Here is an 18,737-nt window from a genome sequence, read left to right as displayed (position 1 = left end):
CAAAGTTTGAAAGTAAGTGCACAGTAATTGCACATGGTAATATAAAATGTTACCATGTATGCATAGTGATGCAGAACTGATTTGTGATGAGTGTAGTTGAATGATTTCTTATTAAACTGTTTTTTTCAGTAGATGCAATTATAATGGAGGTCAAAGCAAAACACAAAGAGTGGATGACAGAGAGGTTTGGTGAGATTTATGAGTGTATTGAGGAGGGGAAGAACAAAACTTTCCTGAGTGAGATCTACACAGAGCTCTACATCACAGAGGGAGAGACTGAAGGTGTCAACACTCAACATGAGGTTCACAGGATTGAAACACACAGGGCATACAAAGACAAAATCAAATGTACTGACATCTTTAAGAACCCAAAGAAGCATGTCAATATCCGATCTGTGATGACCACAGGGATTGCTGGCATCGGAAAAACTGTATGTGTGCAGAAGTTCATTCTGGACTGGGCAGAAGAAAGTACCCATCTGAATGTTGATTTCATATTAGCACTTCCATTCCGCCAGTTAAACTTGAAAAAGAACGATGCGTTCACTCTTCATAAACTCCTCTGTGAATTTCATCCTGAATTGGATGAAAAGGTCATAAAAACAGAAACGTTCAGAAACTCAAAGATCATATTGATCTTTGATGGTCTGGATGAGAGCAAACTCTCCCTGAATGTAGAACAGACCCAAGACTTACAAGATCCCCTGGAGACTGCTTCAGTGGATGTGTTGATAACCAACCTCATCAAAGGCAATCTACTGCCTAATGCGCTTATTTGGATAACCTCCCGACCAGCTGCTGTCAAAATGATCCCTCCTAAATACATAGACAGGTGGACAGAAGTACAAGGGTTCAATGACCAACAGAAGGATGAATACTTCAAGAAGAAGATTGAGAATCAAGCTGAAGCCAACACAGCCATCACTCACATTAAAAGGTCAAAAAGCCTCTACATCATGTGCCACATCCCTGTCTTCTGCTGGATCTTAGCCACTGTGCTTCTGAAAAAGATCAGTCAAGCCAGCACAAGTGACTTGCCTAAAACACTAACAGAGGTCTATATATGTTTCCTGCTCACTGTGACAAATAGGGAGAGCCAGAAATTTAGCAAGGGTCTTGAACAAAATGATGAAAAACGCCTGGGGTTGAACAAAGATGTGATTATAAAATTATCTGAACTAGCATACAAAGAACTGCTGAAAGGTAATATCTTGTTTTATGAAGACAGTTTGAAAGAGTGTGACATTAATGAAGATGGCATTCCATTGTACTCTGGTATGTGCTCTGAGTTCTTCAAGAGTGAGACTGGAGTCGACCGACATAAAGTTTATTGCTTTGTGCATCTGAGCATTCAGGAGTTTCTGGCTGCGTTCTTTGTGTTTCACTCCTTTGTGACTAAGAACACAGAAGCCCTGAAACATTTCACTTTACGAGAATCGTCTGGCGCAATGATGAGTCGTCTGACTGAGTTCTTTAAGTTTGACTTGAGAGGCCCTTCCATGACTGATTTTTTTAGAACTGCAGTAGATAAATCCATGCAAAGGGAAGATGGACATCTGGACCTTTTCCTTCGCTTCCTCTTTGGCATCTCTCTGGAGCCCAACCAAAAACTCCTACAAGGCCTTCTGACATGTACAAAGAACAGCTCAGACAGCCACAAGGAAACAGCCAAGTACATCAAAAGAATTCTGAGTGAGGATACAAAAGTCCCTGAAAGATGCATGAATCTGTTACTCTGTTTATTGGAGATGCAGGACAACTCTCTTCATCAGGAGATTCAGCAGTACATAGACTCTGGAAAAGAGCTCTCACCTGCCCAATGTTCAACACTGGCCTACATGCTTCTGGTGTCAGAGAACACACTGGATGAGCTTGACCTGGCTAAGTACAAGACATCAAGTGAGGGTCGTAACAGACTGCTTATAGTAGTGAAGGCTTGTAGGAAAGCACGGTGAGTAAGAATAGCAGCTCTGTCATGCATTTAAACCTCGATTATTATAAACTACAGAGCAACAAAATTGCTACTTAAAGGTTGCATCAGCGATTTCAGGCCTAAAAAAGGCCCAAACCTAAATGATCACATTCATCTAATCTTTCCTAACGATCCGCTAGCTGCCTGCCCCATAAGCAGGTCGTCAGAAAAACACATCTCTGTAGGCAGCCTAGGCTCCGAGATCTGTACACAAAAACAATTGCTACCAACAAGGGTTGGCAACCCCCAAAGGCAAAATAAAGTGTTTCAACCAATAACCGATGAGATGCGTGTTTAGGAGAGTTTTAATTGCACGGGAGGGAGGGGTAGGGAGTAGCGAGCTAGCTCTCTGTTTTGTTTGAATAGTTATCGCTGATACAACCTTTAAAGGACAAGTTCGCCATTTTACAGTTAAAGCCCTGTTTTCAGATAGTTTATGATTAAATAGAACGTTTAAGATTGAAATATGGACACATGCATCTGTCCTGAGAATTTTCGGTTTCTGTGGTCCCAGGTAAAAAAGTAGTATACTTTAGTGTGTTAGAAATATGATTAAAGTACATGAAGTATAAAGCAAGTATGCTTACACGTTTTGTACTTTATGTAAAGTATGTTTAATGTGTACTTTTAGAAAGTATACTTCAAAGTAGATGTTATTAAGTTCAACTTCAGTGTACTAAAATTAAATATACTTATTGTGCAATATTCAAAGTGTTTTGTAATGTACTTTTTAAAAGTGTACTTTGTTGTTAGTGTATTTTAAATGGTAAAAAAGTTTATTTAGTTTAAGTGTATTAAATTGCTAATACTTAGAGTTGTAATATAGTGTACTTATGGAAAGTATATTTTTTGGTAGGCCTAATACATTGTTTGTATAGTTTCATAGTCATAGTATTAAGTTCAACTTCAGTGTACTAAAATTAAATATACTTATTGTGCAATATTCAAAGTGTTTTTGTAATGTAGTTTTTAAAAGTGTACTTTGTTGTTAGTGTATTTTAAATGGTAAAGAAGTTTATTTAGTTTAAGTGTATTAAATTGCTAATACTTAGAGTTGTAATATAGTGTACTTATGGAAAGTATATTTTTTTGGTAGGCCTAATACATTGTTTGTATAGTTTCATAGTTATCTCACCTTTAATAAAATACTAATGTGTGTAGCTTTTAGGCCTGATATGTCAGCCGCATGGATGGCAATGTGCAATAACCTAGCCTAGAGACATACTGATCTATCAGTTTTGGTCATCAAATAATATTTTTTCTTTTGTTGATTTTGTGTCTTAGTAAGGTAGTAGCCTATACGTTTGTGATGTAGTAGAGGTTGTGAGAGGATGAATGTGGCATTTTGTTAAATTTATAGGCAACACAGTTAAATGTATAGGCAGTCCTGTTGACCAATAACATGGCTGTTTGAATTTGAAATGGAGTGGGCGGATCTGTGCAGCTTTCGAGCAAAACGTGGTGTGAGCAAACATTAACGTTATTTCATACAGTCTATGCTTGTAACTTTATTTGCAAGACAGATGGACTGTAGAGACCAGAAAATGCATACGTTTACGGTCCGTATAAGGTTACAGGTTTGTCCAAATTAAAGATACCATAAATTCTAGTCATGCCAGAGACGTTGGTCCTACAGAGCCAGAAGGACTTGTCATATGAGATAACAAGGGCTGAAGCCAGTTGGATCTAAAGTGCCAAGTTATTCGTTATCAGGTGAGTCCCAAAGCATATTGTTAAATGATTCTGATGTAGCTTAATCTTTATGACCTTCGGTAGTCTTTGGAGAAGTTAAATTGATGGCTTAGCAATCTTTCAAGAGTTTGTTTTTATCCTTGCTAGTACAATCAATGCAAGATCACGTTAGCTAATTTAGCTAACGTTAACGTCATATACGTCGACCAGATCGCTATCAAGAAGAAAACTACATTAGCCTGCTTTGTGTTTGTGGGATTATTGACAAGCGTTGGCTAGCACTAACGTTAGACAAACTATGATGGAAGAAAGTGTGTTCTTTATTAAGCAACGTTTGCCTAAAGTTCACCAATGTTCTTTAATATTATGTGTGGTGTACACTAAGTTAACTCACAGAAAGGAGGATAGTGCTAGGCTAGTCACACTTCACATTCATTAGGCATGCTAATGACATTGTAGCTGTTTTTTTCTTTAATCGTGGAGACATCTTTTAAAATGAGTCTACAGGACAAATTACATGCATTTTATGAAGTAGAACGTTTTTTTCCACCATTGATATTAGAGGGGGAATTAAACCTGGTGTTCTACTAAGTTAGTGCTATGAAGCTTAGGCTACATGATTGATATTATGCCTTTGTTTATGCGATAGATTTAGTTTTTTTTTATTATTTGTGTTTGACAGAGCATTCAAGTTAATTTCATGGTAGTGTTTGTAATTTACCTAGTTTTAATCTGTAGCCTAACTATGTTTTTACAGGTGTTCCTGGACAGTTTTGAAACCGAGATGTCTGAACGCCTCAAATAATCAGCAGTAAAGGTAAATATTCTTCATCCAGGACCTTATCCCATTACTCTTAAAGCATAACTCAAGCTAAAATGCAACCTAGGGTCTTTTTGTGAATGTACCTGAGTCAAACTTTCTTTTGAAAGCATAATTAAGTCAGAAGCGCCACCATTAAGCTTGACTGTATTGTCGTTTCTGGGTCAAATGCCATTTTGAATGGGAGTCGTAGGGGCAGAACTATTTTGATTCATGCATCAAAATAGTAGGCTAGTGCCCCTACGACTCCCATTTAAAATGCCATTTGACCCGAAAACGATAATACGGTTGTATTGGAAACAAAGGAATCTAAGGTAATCAAATGCAGAAAACAGGGTGGTTGCACTCATATCGGTGCCAAGGTGCACAACGCTTTAAGGAAAGACTACCTGGCCAGGTCTACCCATACCAGGATGGCAAACAGATGGTGTCAATACCTATTTGACCCATAAAAAGTAAATGTCAAATAGGTACAGATAATCTGTATTAATGTCATCATTGCCAATGGATTTCTGTGTAAAATATTGTTTATCTTGTAAAATGTTTTCCATCTTCTTTCTGTTCACAGACAACAGAGACAAATTCTCTAATACCAAGGTCAATGCATTTGACTGCTGTCCAGCCCCGGGTTGCCACCGAAAACTTTATGCATCTTGGACTGGAAGATGGTGTGCTAGTAAGGAAGCTAGCTACCACAGCTTTTGCCACCACATCTCAGTATTGGGAGGGAAGTTCACTCACTGCACAACTCTACCAGCTGTACCTTTCCTCCTCAGCCATGATCCGTAACCACCATGGTTTTCTTTCTGGGCCAGAAGACTTTGCAAACAAATAAGCAATAAATGATCATGCATTACACATTTAGCCATGTTAGACTGTTAAGTTGTTGGCTGTAGGCTGGGTGTCCAGTAAACAATTTCAAGCTTAGAGGGCAAATTCTCTCACCTAGGAGGGTAAACAACTTTTGTTTTTCATGAAATCTGCATTTTGAATTGATGGTCTACCAATGAGGCTGTAGAGTATCGCGACACAATAGTGGCAAAAAGCACTTGCGCGATGAAACATGCATTCGGGTGTATTATATTATATATTATTTCACACACGTAGATATTAAATGTGTGCGCGCAAATTCTCTCTGCGCGTGCGCACTCAGAGGAAACTGCTCCCCAAGCATGGAAAAAAATGCTGCGAGCGAGGAGGAATCTGACCAGCGCTCCAAACAGCCACTCGAAAAATCTATGCATGTGAAATAATATAATACGGCCAAATGCATGTTTTATCGCGTTACCACATCCAACTTGAAAAGATATGCTCAAGAGATCCATAACTTTCAGAAAAATGTTTTACTTTTGTTATGGATGAATATTATGTTTTGTTTTCATTCATGTCAATAAAATGTTTTTCTCATAATCAAAGTGTAATTTGTCATGTAACAGAATAGGTAGGAGAGTACTAATAGTACAATTTTAAAGCACACTAATATTATACTTAAATTGCATGCCTTTATAATGCTTAAAGTATCTTAAGACTATACTTTTATTAACATAACTGCAAACTTTCAAGGCACTTATTGTAGTCAGGAAGTACATTTGAAGTTAATTTAAAATATTACAGAAGCATGCCAAATGAATAGAAATGAGGATCGATCATAAGAGTGTATTCAAAATACACTACTACACTATTATTAGTTATATTGTAATGCCTTTTAAGTACATTTCCAATACACTTGGGATGTTACAAAATTGTACTGCGACTGTGTTTCGAATGCTCATAAAATATCTTTTTGTATAATGTACTTAAGAACACTTAAAGTTTGAAAAAAGTTGTTCCATTTTAGCACACTAATTACACTCAAAGTATAGTCAAGTTGGTATTAAGTTGCACTTAATACATAATTCAATACACTTAATTACACTTGGATTTGACGAAAAAAGTACAAACGGTACTTAGTACACTTTCAAAAAGTATACTTTTAATTATTTTTTTTTTACCTGGGGTAGCACCCCCCCACCTCCACAACGGCTGCATAGGTGCACTGGAACAATCTTTCATTTACAAAGATGTAAAACTCACCGAGTGGTCAGGGGTGTTCACGGATATGCTCCCACAAAAATCGCTGCAAATTATGCTTTCCATCAGGTGTTTTACCACTCGTAAAACTCTGGAGCTATTTTTCCAAACGTCTCACACCCGTACATTCTTCCGTTGAGAGCTTGACACTCAAGCCCAATTGGTGACAATAAGGCGTTAATGCACCTTACACTGTACACTTGCCAATTACAAGCAAACCACTGGCATTTCATTGAATACATAGCCTGGGTTTTCCCATGCTGCCTTATGCGCAAGATTTTATTCACGCTGCTAGGCAGCCTAGATTCCATGGAGCAAATTTTCACCTCAGTTAAGGGACCAATCACAGAACGGATGGAGGGCAGCAAGACGATGACGACACACCGAAGCCATTATGAGCTACGTACAGACGCATTTGATAGACATTTGTAGCGCCCAATAAACGGCTCTGGGGATTCGTAAACCACGTTTCAAATACGAGAAAATGAATGGCTAGTTCCCAGACCCCATCTCAATAAGATGAGGTCTGACGTTAGCCAGGCTATTGAATACACAGAAGAAGCAGAAGATCACTGTCTCTTGAAGTATTTTGCAACAGACGGCTAAAAATGGGGCGATTTTGTGCAGTTCCGAATTGCGGGAAAATTTGTGGCAAAAAAAGTTGTCACAGACTTCCTTTCAACAATCCATAAAGGCTAAAGTTGTGGCTGGAATTTCTGCGGTTGGATGTGAGCACACCTGTTGAGGATCTGCAGAAAGCTGATCACCATGTCTCTGCGGTCTGCATTTTACTAAACTTCGCTGGAGGCAATGTTTTTTGAGCACTGAGCAAATATTTTGTTTTCTGAGCGCACATTTCAGCAATGTGAGCAATTCGCAACCATGCGACTTGCCGAAAATGATCACGAGGCTGCATTAGCCATAGGGAATTCAAAGAGATAACAGCAAATGCATCAATATGTCTAAAAAGGTTGATATTTATTCAGTATCCTGATATTCTATATTGGTTGGACTTGTGGAACATTTTAATGATAATGATAGCCTATATAAACAATTTTATAACTGGAGTGGTTTGCAACAAACTAGGCTACAAAACATGATACACGAACGCGAAAGGCCTATCTGGCTATGTGGCTTGTATCAGCGATTTCAGGCCCAAACATAAATTATCACATTCATCTAATCTTTCCTAACGATCCGCTAGCTGCCTGCCTCATAAACAATTGCTACCAACAAGTGTTGGCAACCACTCAAAGGCAAAATAAAGTGTTCCAACCAATAACCGACGAGATGCGCGTTTAGGAGAGTTTCAATTGCACGGGAGGGAGTAGCGAGCTAGCTCTCTGTTTTGTTTGAATATCAACAGAAGTGAAGTTCAGCCGTAATCGCTGATACAACCTTTAAGCACCATCTGAAGTAAACATTACCATTTTGTTCATGTTTAGTGTATGGTCTGCGTAGAATTTGGTAATGGCATCAAGGATGTTTTCTGCAGGGCATCCTGAAAGCTGAATGATTCCAGCAAAAACTGTCTTAACTGAAATCAGTTTGCTAGCACAAGTATTGTGCCATATGATCGTGTATCCTGAACTGATAACATGGATATGTTGGTGTTAATTGCTAGCATCACATTGTCGATTAATACATGTATTTGTTTAGAGTCGGATCGTGCTCTCGGGATTCATTCGTTTCGGGGAGAATTTGATCGAAAGAGTCTGTTCTGTATAATCAAGCTTAGGTAATCGAGCTTCCACTCAGACCAAGTTTTCCCACGAGCGAACTGTCCTTTCTCTTTTTCCTCCGAGCAGAATTTGCAGATCACGCCACTCCTTTCGTAAATATGTCTGAAAGTTTTTTCCTACCTGGACCATCTTTTGTGTCAATTTCGCAATCTGCTCTGCCTTTTCGCCATGGTAGCCTACTGCATAACTGCTGGAGCGGGACCTGCCTAATCTGAGTACCCAGAAGGTCGCATCATATGGCCTGCCTGGAGTAGCCTAAAGGGTACTTTGTATGTAAACATTCTAACGTATATCCGGCTTAGTTGTCAGACATGTCAGTATTTCAAATGTTTATTACCTAGCCTACATCGCCTATGATGCTCAGATTTTTAACCCCTGAAAAAAAAAAAAAAAAATTGTGCGGTCTGAAAAATCTATTGCGCGGCCACTTCGACTGGCCTGCACGGCCGCGCGCGCGCAGATTAGAGGGAACATTGGCTGGAGGTCGAAAAAAATCGCCCAAAAAGCTCTTTCGCCTGAGACATACAGCGGTTCCCACATTACGTCCTGGGACGACAGAGTTGGAAGAACTTGGGGTAAGGTTGACATTTTGTAACATAACGTTTGTAACAGGCGGAAAATGAACTTATTTGTTATGTCCATAACCTGTCATGTTCACATCATAAGCCTAACACTAACCCTAGCCTACATGAATAATTTGGCTACATGATTTTGTACATTTACTATTTTTTTGACTGTGGATCTTTCATGATGAAAACGTAATGATTCACGTAGGCCATCATTCACATTGTGCAAGTTCCAAGACATTTTAGCATTAGCCATGGATGTGCCAGGGTAGGAATTTCACGGCGACCACGACGGCCATGGCCGTCATTGCCCCTTGTGTTGGCTGTGATGGCCCTTTGAAAATCAGAGGTTTACAGGCCACGGTGGCCTTGGTGCCCCCTGCGTCCTACTAATAGCGATTTTTATTTAGCCTTTGGCCTGTCAAAATAATCTTAGCATTCACAGCGCAAATTAATTTAGTCTTTTACTCAGTGGAGAAAGTGACAGCGCAAGAAAGAAAGTGCGTCCAAATTCACCCATTCTTCGCAGTTGAACTACACGCGATGTAGCCTACTCATTACACAGACATCACAAGTATCACATGAAAGAGCTTTTTCTCAGCTTTTAAACAATGTTAGCCGCTAATTGCTGTGGTGAATGGCTGTGGTTTGCGAGAAAAGTAAATAATATAAATCAATTTAATCATAAATTATACTGACTTTGCGTCCATCTCCCTAACCATTCATCTCAGCGGAATACTTCACGAACCCTTCGTTTAACACATGACAAACCATATATCAGAATAAACAGTAAAGGTGTAAACACAAAGGTGTAAAGCAGCCCCCTGTACAGTTAGCCGTTCCAGAGTAATCCAGTTTTAAATTTGCAGCAAATTTCGACATGCATGAATGTCTCCAAATTTGGGCTTTTAAGTTTTACAATGTGTTTAAATTGTTCCACATGATTTCATAACAAGCCAAATATAAAATAAATGTTAAATATAGCCTAGATATCTGTAAATATTAGATGATCAGATCAATGTAATATGCAATGTTTCATGTTTTTGTAATGTTTCAAACAGTGATGCAGGTCTACTGCAGTGAATAGGCTAAATACAACTTTGATCATTTTTATAGCCTACTGTATAGTTAACTTTGGCCTTGGTGCCCTGACATGTGGCCTTTGTGCCCCCCACCAAATATGCCCAACTGAAGGCCAAGTGGCCTTGCCCCCAGAATGGTGAAATTCCAAGCCTGGACGTGACAATAATTTGGATAGCATAGCCTACGATACCACGACTGCATAAGACTACAGAAAGAATATAAATAACCCCATATACGTTTCCGGCGGCGAAGTAATACCGTACCTCACAGCACATCCAATGCAAGTCAATGGAGTTGGACAAAAACTACGATAAAACCTGTTGGAAAGCATCTTTTGCAGCGATTTTGTGTGAGCATATCAGTGAACACCCTTTACCACTCGGTGAGTTTCAGGTCTTTGTAAAAGTTGAATGGGTTTTAGAAAGATTGTTCCAGTGCACCTATGCAGCCGTTGTGGGTGTGTGTGTGTGTGTGTGTGGGGGGGGTGCTACCACAGAAAGCGAAAATTCTCAGGACAGCAGCATGTGTCCAAATTTCAATCTTAAACGTTCTATTTAATCATAAACTATCTGAAAACAGGGCATTAAGTGTAAAATAGCGAACTTGTCTTTTAATACTGATGATGCAATATCTTGTTAAATTTAGTTCTATAGCAATAATCAATCTGCTACATGTGTTATGTTACTGTAGATTGGTTGGTTGTGGTCTCACAGAGAAGTCCTGTGAGGTCCTATCATCTGTTCTTCAGTCAGAAAACTCTCAGTTGAAAGAGCTGGACCTGAGTTCTAATCCTGTGAGGGATTCTGGATTGAGGTTGCTGTCTGTTGGGCTGAGGCATACTAACTGCAAGCTGGAAACACTGAGGTTAGTGATGTGGTTACAATATGATGAGGTCAACAAAATAGTTACTGTAGCCGACCCAAGGGGGCAGGCGAATTCCCGGAAGTTGAACCACCCATGGAACTGTGGTTATCAACTCTCTGCTAACCCCATAGAACGCCCATTCATTTGGGATTTTTTTGAAATCCTATAACTTCATATAACATATATCCTGTGCCGACATTGTAGCTTCTGTATTATCTACATGAACAATAGAAGGCAAAATAGGCTCAACTACCTCGTACGTAACGTTGGGTTCCCGTAAGAAGAATAGTTAGCATGTCCGGTTGTAGTGAAGCTAATTTTTGACGTAATTTGACGCAATTATGCCTGCGTCTTTCTGTCGCACCGTAGGGAAACAACCGTATTGTTTGGATAAGAAGCTAAGTCCTGCCAGCACGGAAACTCATGAACAAAGCTATGTAGCCTACAATACCATTGTATGTTAAGGTAAAGCATTGCATAGAGGCAAGTAAACCTAATAAAACGGCACTAACGTTAATCATTTCAGAGGTTTTCGATGGATTGACTGTAGCTCTGAAAAGTGGAAAAACGAAGGCTATAACTTTTTTTTTGTTTTACCATGATTGTGTTTGAAGATGATCATGTCTGGTAGTTTCAACAGTAACACGACTTGATATCACTTGTGAGGATGATATTAATAATAATACATTAATAAATGTTTAACTTTGAGGACTTTGAAGGTGAAGGAAGTCTGAGAAGAATTTCTGTGTGAACCATCTATCATACGAGTTACAAGATTCAGTTGGATGGCTAACGTCATGAAGTTAAGTGAGAGTCTGCGCAGTACGATGGCGAGCCAACTGAAAAAAACTTTCAATTTGCGTCAGTGCCCTCCCATTGAAAATGACGGAGTCTGTTCGTCCATTTCTTTTATTGTCTATGAGCCGACCTAACGATGAGTCTCTTCATGACGGTGTGTTCCAATGCATTCTGTGTGATGTGCTGTGATTCGACGGCTTGTCACCTGACCCACCTACCCCACAGCCACAGCCCAGCATATAAATTGCTATCAGCATGCTAAGCTTTAAAAATGAATGAGTTCGCAATAGCCACTGCTGTTTATGACCCGACGATCCCTTGAAATGCTTTAACTCTCAAAAAGAATACGTTTTTGCCTGAAATTGCACTGTTCCTATTTACAAGGGCATTGTTCCCACCTCATTGTTCCTACCATCAAATGTTGGACCTCTATAGAAAGCTAAGAACCTCTAGTTTTCGTAGGAAACAGTCAAAATAAATGTGTGATGTACTCACAAAGAGGCAGAGGCTAGAATATAGTTTTCTTCTTTCTGCCGGATTACAAGCATCTCTGAACTGACCACATTTCAGCCCTCTGGGTCACTTGATATTCCTTAGAAACACAACTGAGCCCTAGCACCAGGACTGTGTGCAAAAGTAGATCAATATAGAATGGAAATATGAGTGCTTTAGACCATTATTTGCCAAGGTATGCACATGCGTTTTGTAAAATGCCTATGGAAACTCCCTATAGGACTTTTTGTATTCCAAAATGCATACTGACACTCAAATGCTTACTGCATATGAACCCCTTTGTGTAGAAGCATAATCCTGGTCTCAAATGAAAGGTAACACTTTGAGGTTTCTTGTGGACTATTTAGATTGCATGCCAGGTGTTCTGATGTAGACTGACTACACAAAATATGGAATAATTACTAAAAGGTCTGTGTATAGGATAAACTATACATCTGTACAACTAATATTGGATAATACAACATGAAGATTCAATTTCTATGGATTCTTGTGAATATTTCAGTACCCAATATGTTGCATCTACTTATTGTGCTGCAGCTTCACTGCAGCCAGAAGTCAGGGTAGCACCAAAAGTGTGTGGGGGGGGGGTTACCGCCCCGCCGGCGGGACACTGATATGGTGCATTGATTTAGAATGTTGGGGGGAGGGGGGTTACCGTCCTGACCGTTACCTGACACTGAAAATTATGTGATCAGCCAACTTGGCTCAGTTCTTAAGACCATTGGTATGGTGTTACAATGACGTAGAGTCACCGTTAGTTCACCGCGTAGCAACGAATTTGGGCGGCAGGGAGATTGAGCCGCGTTGTCAGACCAGTGTTCAGTTTTCTGTCAACGTGGCAGCTGAATAAACCTTAATGGGTAAGCAAACATTTATTTATCTAATGTTTCATTATGAAATTGTACTACATTAAATTCGGTCATGTTATAGTCTACGTAGATCGAACTGTCATACTCATAGACTATACAGTCTATGGTCTAACTTATGAACTTGTCGGGTCAGGGTTAGGGTGGAGTCATTTTAGTTACTACTTTTCCGAGGGTTGGCGTTCTGTCAAAATGTATGTAATCTTTGAACAGACTACCTGGTTATCTTCCTTAGACTTCGTATATGTAGTTACTACAATTTGGAGTCAAAATTCAAAGTGTAAATATGGTTTAAATGTGTAAAGAGGACGCTGATGTTTAATGGATGTTAATGAATGGGCACAGTATTAGCAGATCAGTGATTTAAATGTTATTCCTTGTCTTTTTAGACAATGATAGCTAGCCTAAGTTGACTCAAGCATGAATGAGTTTGTAAGTTAGACAGTAGGCTACGATGTGCATAGACTGTAAACATGCCCAAATTTAATGTAGTACGATTTCACAATGAAACATTGTCGTTAGATAAATAAATGCAGCAAACTTGACAGAGAGCTGAACACGGTTGGTCTGACTGAACTGTTGCTCAAAATGATCTCCTGCCGGACAGTTCAAACATCGTTGCCCGGTCAACTAAAAATCCACTACTTTTCAATCACCACGTCAAAATTTCCCAGTAAACCATACATCCATGACTTGTCAATATCTTTTAGTGAACCATGTATCGATGCTCTATAGATTATGGCAATATAAACTATAAACCAATGTTGTTTCGATGTCTCTTTATCTATGCTCATGCACTGTTGGGTTTTTGTCAGGATTGTAATGCTGATCCAATGTCTATTTAGGGCCGAGAGGTGCGAAGCCCTGTTGTTTTTGGAAAGATTATTAGGGCCCGAGCACCGAAGGGCGCAAGTGGTTGGCAAATATTTTGAGGTGGTTAACATAATCTAAAAGTCTTGAAATTTGGCACACACATCAGGTGTCACACAAAGCAGCTAGGTAAAAAAGCTTGGCCCCGGGTATGGCCCAGAGACTCGCTAGCGCCCCCTTATGCCCCCTTAGATGACTGATCCCGTGGTGGGCATATCAAGGGCGTAGGTTTGGTCTCAGCTTTGGTGGGGACATCCAATCTGCCGCCCCCCCCCCCCCCCGCCACACCCCTCCCCCCCTGGCTGAAAAGTTAAAGGAGAATTCCGGTGTGATTTTGACCTAAAGTGTTTTGAAACATGATACCGAGTGTGAACGTATGTCTCATAGCCCATCTCGGCTTGTCCCCTGCACTCCGAAATCTGGCGCTAGTTAGCCGATGCTACCAACAAGGCGGTCAATGGTGGTGCCTCGGCATCGGCATAGCCATGCAAATAAATCACTGTTTTACACCATTTACGAGGCTCAATGTATCTCCACACTTCATTGGTAGACTTCCGAGGGCCCTGACATTTAAAACGACACATTGAGAACTTTGAAAAAGCACTGGTAGTTTACTTACAAGACGATTTATACAGATAGTATCTTCACGAAGTTTAGCGTTTGCAGCCATCTTGAATTTAGTCACGATAAGTCGAGCGACGAGTAAGAATGAACAGGTATGATAAGGGATCAGATTCCAAAAATAATTCAGTGGAAATGCATGGATTCCAGTTGCTGCTACTGGAAGAAACTGTAATCCATGCATTTCCACAGAATTATTTTTGGAATCTAATCCCTTATCATACCTGTTCATTCTTACTCATCGCTCGACTTATCGTGACTAAATTCAAGATGGCTGCAAACGCTAAACTTCGAGAAGATACTGTCTGTATAAATCGTCTTGTAAGTAAACTACCAGTGCTTTTTCAAAGTTCTCAATGTCTCGTTTTAAATGTCAGTGCCCTCAGAAGTCTACCAATGAAGTGTGGAGATACATTGAGCCTCGTAAATGGTGTAAAACAGTGATTTATTTGCATGGCTATGCCGATGCCGAGGCACCACCATTGACCGCCTTGTTGGTAGCATCGGCTAACTAGCGCCAGATTTCGGAGTGCAGGGGACAAGCCGAGATGGGCTATGAGACATACGTTCACACTCGGTATCATGTTTCAAAACACTTTAGGTCAAAATCACACCGGAATTCTCCTTTAACTTTTACTGACAAGAGTCAGACTGTCAATAGACAATAGCCTCTTTCATTATTTAGAGTACTCTAAAGTTAAACTAGCATCTCCGACTGGAGAGAAATATGTGCAGACGAAAACAACTGTTTAAACGTAAATAAATGTTTGACCACTAGATGCCAATTTTGTTTCTCAGATAACAGAAGCTAAGCATACCTTAAAGGGACACCAGGCAATGTTTTCGTGTTAATGAATCATCTTCGTAAGTCGGTATATGGTTAAATTACTCATTACGGGGCGAATGAAGGCTCTCTCGCCCGCCCCTACTGCCTGTAGGAAGAATATCCCACTTGCAAGTTCGGTGTATCCTACCCGCCGACCGAAGCAGGATCAGTTTACAGCACAGAGGCAGGCTAACGAAACACTAGAGATTGTTGCAAACATGTGTATAATGGCAGAGCTGGCGAAGAAGCAGCGAAAACCCTTGACGGAAGACGCAAAAAATAAAAGAGCTTCAGACCGAGCGAGGGGGAGTTTCGTAGAGAAAAAGCATCAGGCTTGCCTGGTGTCCCTTTAAATTTGCCCAGATTATATAGTCATATATATCATTTAGTCATATAGTTATATAGTATTTTATTTATGTTACTGAGTATGGAAATGCACCATAATTTAGGATTGAATATATCTATGAATTTATGCGACTCTAAATTATATTTGTATTTGCTTAACTGTAATTGGAATTCTTTTGCTGTAAGATACCAGTGCCTTAATAGCGATTTCCTTTGTTATTTCAGACTGTTGGCAATACAGAATATCACAATACAGAAGTGAATCTACTCCATCTCATTATATTGTACAGCAATGCTGCTGACAATTGACAATTTGACATAGGCTAATAATTAGAACCTCACCTGAAGCCCTGATGCTGTTTCCTCAACCTGCCATCCATCTGTAGTGGTTTGATGCTGTCTTTCCTGCATACAAAGTGGTTCATTCATTTTGTAGCCTATCCTTTGGCTAGCGAGTTTAACCCTCCTACCATATTGTATATAGTGTTATTTGGATATTATTCATCAAATAATGATTCATTATATTTGAATAACCAACAGTGTTAACTTACTCACATTGCCAACACGTTTTGTGTCATAACAATGCAATGACAGTCCTTCAAACGAATTTGGGTCTCCCTTTTATTTCTCTGCATTGTGTAGGCTACACTCAGAAATACATAACATAAACAGAATAGAAACGAAAAATGTCCAGATCCAATGTTTACTATGACTTCCAAGATTCTAACTTAAGGTAGGCTAATTAACATTCAGTGACTTGGTAATAGCATCTATTGTGATAGCGCGACTTCTATGTGATTGCGCGACTTCTATGCGACCGTGCTGCACACCCCTAATCAATACTCCTGACCTTGGTTGAAAGATTACAGAAGCTAGGTTTATCTTAACAATATCCTGGGTAACATATGCTATCACCAGTTAATACTATTTTTCCACATAATAGAATCTGCATAATTTGAAAGCCTGGTCACTACCACTGCTAGCTTGTGTGGCTAGTTATTTTGCTTACTTACACTCTGCTTTATGAAAAAGCTTCGTATGCCCCCTTTCTTCTTCTTGGGTGGCATAGCTGATCTACACACCACAAAAAGGGGTTTGTATGTATGCTGAAGGGAAAAGGGAATATCAAAATGTTTCACTCTGGCCTTTTATGGGGTAGGCCTATGTATTGACAGACAGCCCTGGTAACTTACCGTTGTCGTTGACACACCCGCTCGCTTGACTACCAGTGCAAGAATAAAGCAATGTGTGTGCAGCATGCGTGTCAGATAACCCTTCCCCCTCCCCCTCGGTTTTTCAGCCAATCAAATGACGACGTTTCTTGTACTGTCGTGCTGGCTGTCGGAATGATCAGCAGCACAAATGAGTTCGCTAAAATATTGGTGGGGACAATTTTGTCATCTTAAAATATTGGTTAGGACTAGTCATGAGCGTCCCACCCTAAATCTACGCCCATGGGGCATATACTTTCAGCTACACACACCAAATTCGGTAGGTGTCTGTATCTCCCCAAGATGAACGACTTTCGTATGTACAATGCATTAGCCACGCCCAACCGGAAGTGAGGTATTTGGGATTTTGTGCAGACTAATATGTGATGAAATATGCGATGAATCATGATGCCAAAAGAGGTGCTTCCCATGGGTGAAAACGCATGAAATTTGGCACACACATCAAGTGATACAGTGAATAGACAGGGATAAAAGCTTGGCACCGGGCGTTGCCCAGGAACTCCATAGCGCCCCCTTATGTCACTGTGACTTGTGGTTGGCATATAGTTTTAGATACACACACCAAATTTGGTGGGTGTATGTAACTCCCAAAAACTTTTGTATTAACATGCTATTAGCCACGCCCACAGGAAGTGAGGTAATTGAGAATTTGTGCATTGTGGACATGATCAATTTTAACGTACTCCTCCTAGACGGTTGATCCGATTCATGTCAAAGTTGGTATACATGACGCCGAGATGTTCCTGATTCTAAATTGTGGAGCCTTTTTTTGATATGTTGTAATTTGACGAAATGGCAAAATTATGAATTGTAATACCCTTCCACACAAACAGTAAATGTGTCATAATTCATCGTGCATGGCTTGAAATGTTTGAAATTTAACAGGTCATTGAATACCATGTTAATGATAATATTCGCATGCCCATAACGCATGTTTGCTATAGCGCCACCAACTGCCAACAGAAAGAATGACAATTACACTGACTTCAGATGATCAATTTTAACATACTCCTCCTAGACGGTTTGTCAGATTCATTTGAAATTTGGCCAACATTATGCCAAGATGTCGCTGATGTTAAATTGTGAAGGGATTTTTGAATGTTGTAATATATTTGATATGATTTTAATATGTCACCACATAAACAGGAAATGTGTCACAAATCACAGTGCATTGAATGAATGGTCTGAAACTTCTCAGGTTAATAGATATCGTGATTATGATGATATCCAGACACCCAATGGGCCTGCCTGGCATAGCGCCACCACCTGGCCAACCAGGAAATGTGCCAGAAATGGACAATGCCTTAACTGATTAATCTGAAACTTTATAAAATATTGGATATTATTGTGATGATATTCATGTGTGTAATTCACATGCCTAGCATAGCGCCACCATCTGGCCAAGCAGGAAATGTGCCAGAAATGTTCTATGCTTTGAATGAATGGTCTGAAAAAAATAGCACACGCATCAAATATGTACATTTCACAAACGGACAACATCGGGGCTTTGTTGGATTCCGACATGTCACGGGTTGCGGCCCGCAGGTGCTCGGGCCCGCCATTGCCGCTTGCGGCTATATTCATCATTGAGATTGTAAGAGACTGATTATAGCATTGAAGACTTGTAAGAAAGCACGGTGAGTAAGAATAGCAGCTCTGTCATGCATTTAAACCTGAATTATTATAAACTACAGAGCAACAAAATTGCTACTTAAAGGTTGTATCAGCGATTTCAGGCCTAAAAAAGGCCCAAACCTAAATGATCAAATTCATTTAATCTTTCCTAACGATCCGCTAGCTGCCTGCATCTCTTTAGGCAGCCTAGGCTCCGAGATCTGTACACAAAAACAATTGCTA

At 39.9% G+C, this 18,737-nt stretch overlaps 2 protein-coding genes across 2 annotated transcripts in view; both read left to right on the top strand.

The window, feature by feature from the left end:
* LOC143122144 (NACHT, LRR and PYD domains-containing protein 3-like) overlaps positions 1-18,737 on the top strand; it is a 235,363-nt gene that overhangs the window by 97,263 nt on the left and 119,363 nt on the right. The window lies entirely within an intron of this gene.
* LOC143122161 (NACHT, LRR and PYD domains-containing protein 3-like) overlaps positions 1-18,737 on the top strand; it is a 52,582-nt gene that overhangs the window by 168 nt on the left and 33,677 nt on the right. Inside the window, exons 2-3 of the mRNA XM_076282996.1 lie at positions 130-1,951; positions 10,636-10,809. Coding sequence (XP_076139111.1) covers positions 144-1,951; positions 10,636-10,809 — 1,982 coding nt within the window. The 5' untranslated portion in view covers positions 130-143. The remainder of the gene's footprint in view (positions 1-129; positions 1,952-10,635; positions 10,810-18,737) is intronic.

This window comes from Alosa pseudoharengus, unplaced genomic scaffold, assembly GCF_046254945.1.
Source record: "Alosa pseudoharengus isolate Yale_2024_CS ecotype anadromous, Long Island Sound unplaced genomic scaffold, YU_APseudo_1.1 YU_APseudo_1.1_scf_1, whole genome shotgun sequence".
NCBI lineage: Eukaryota > Metazoa > Chordata > Actinopteri > Clupeiformes > Clupeidae > Alosa > Alosa pseudoharengus.
This window is presented reverse-complemented; position numbering and strand designations above follow the sequence as displayed.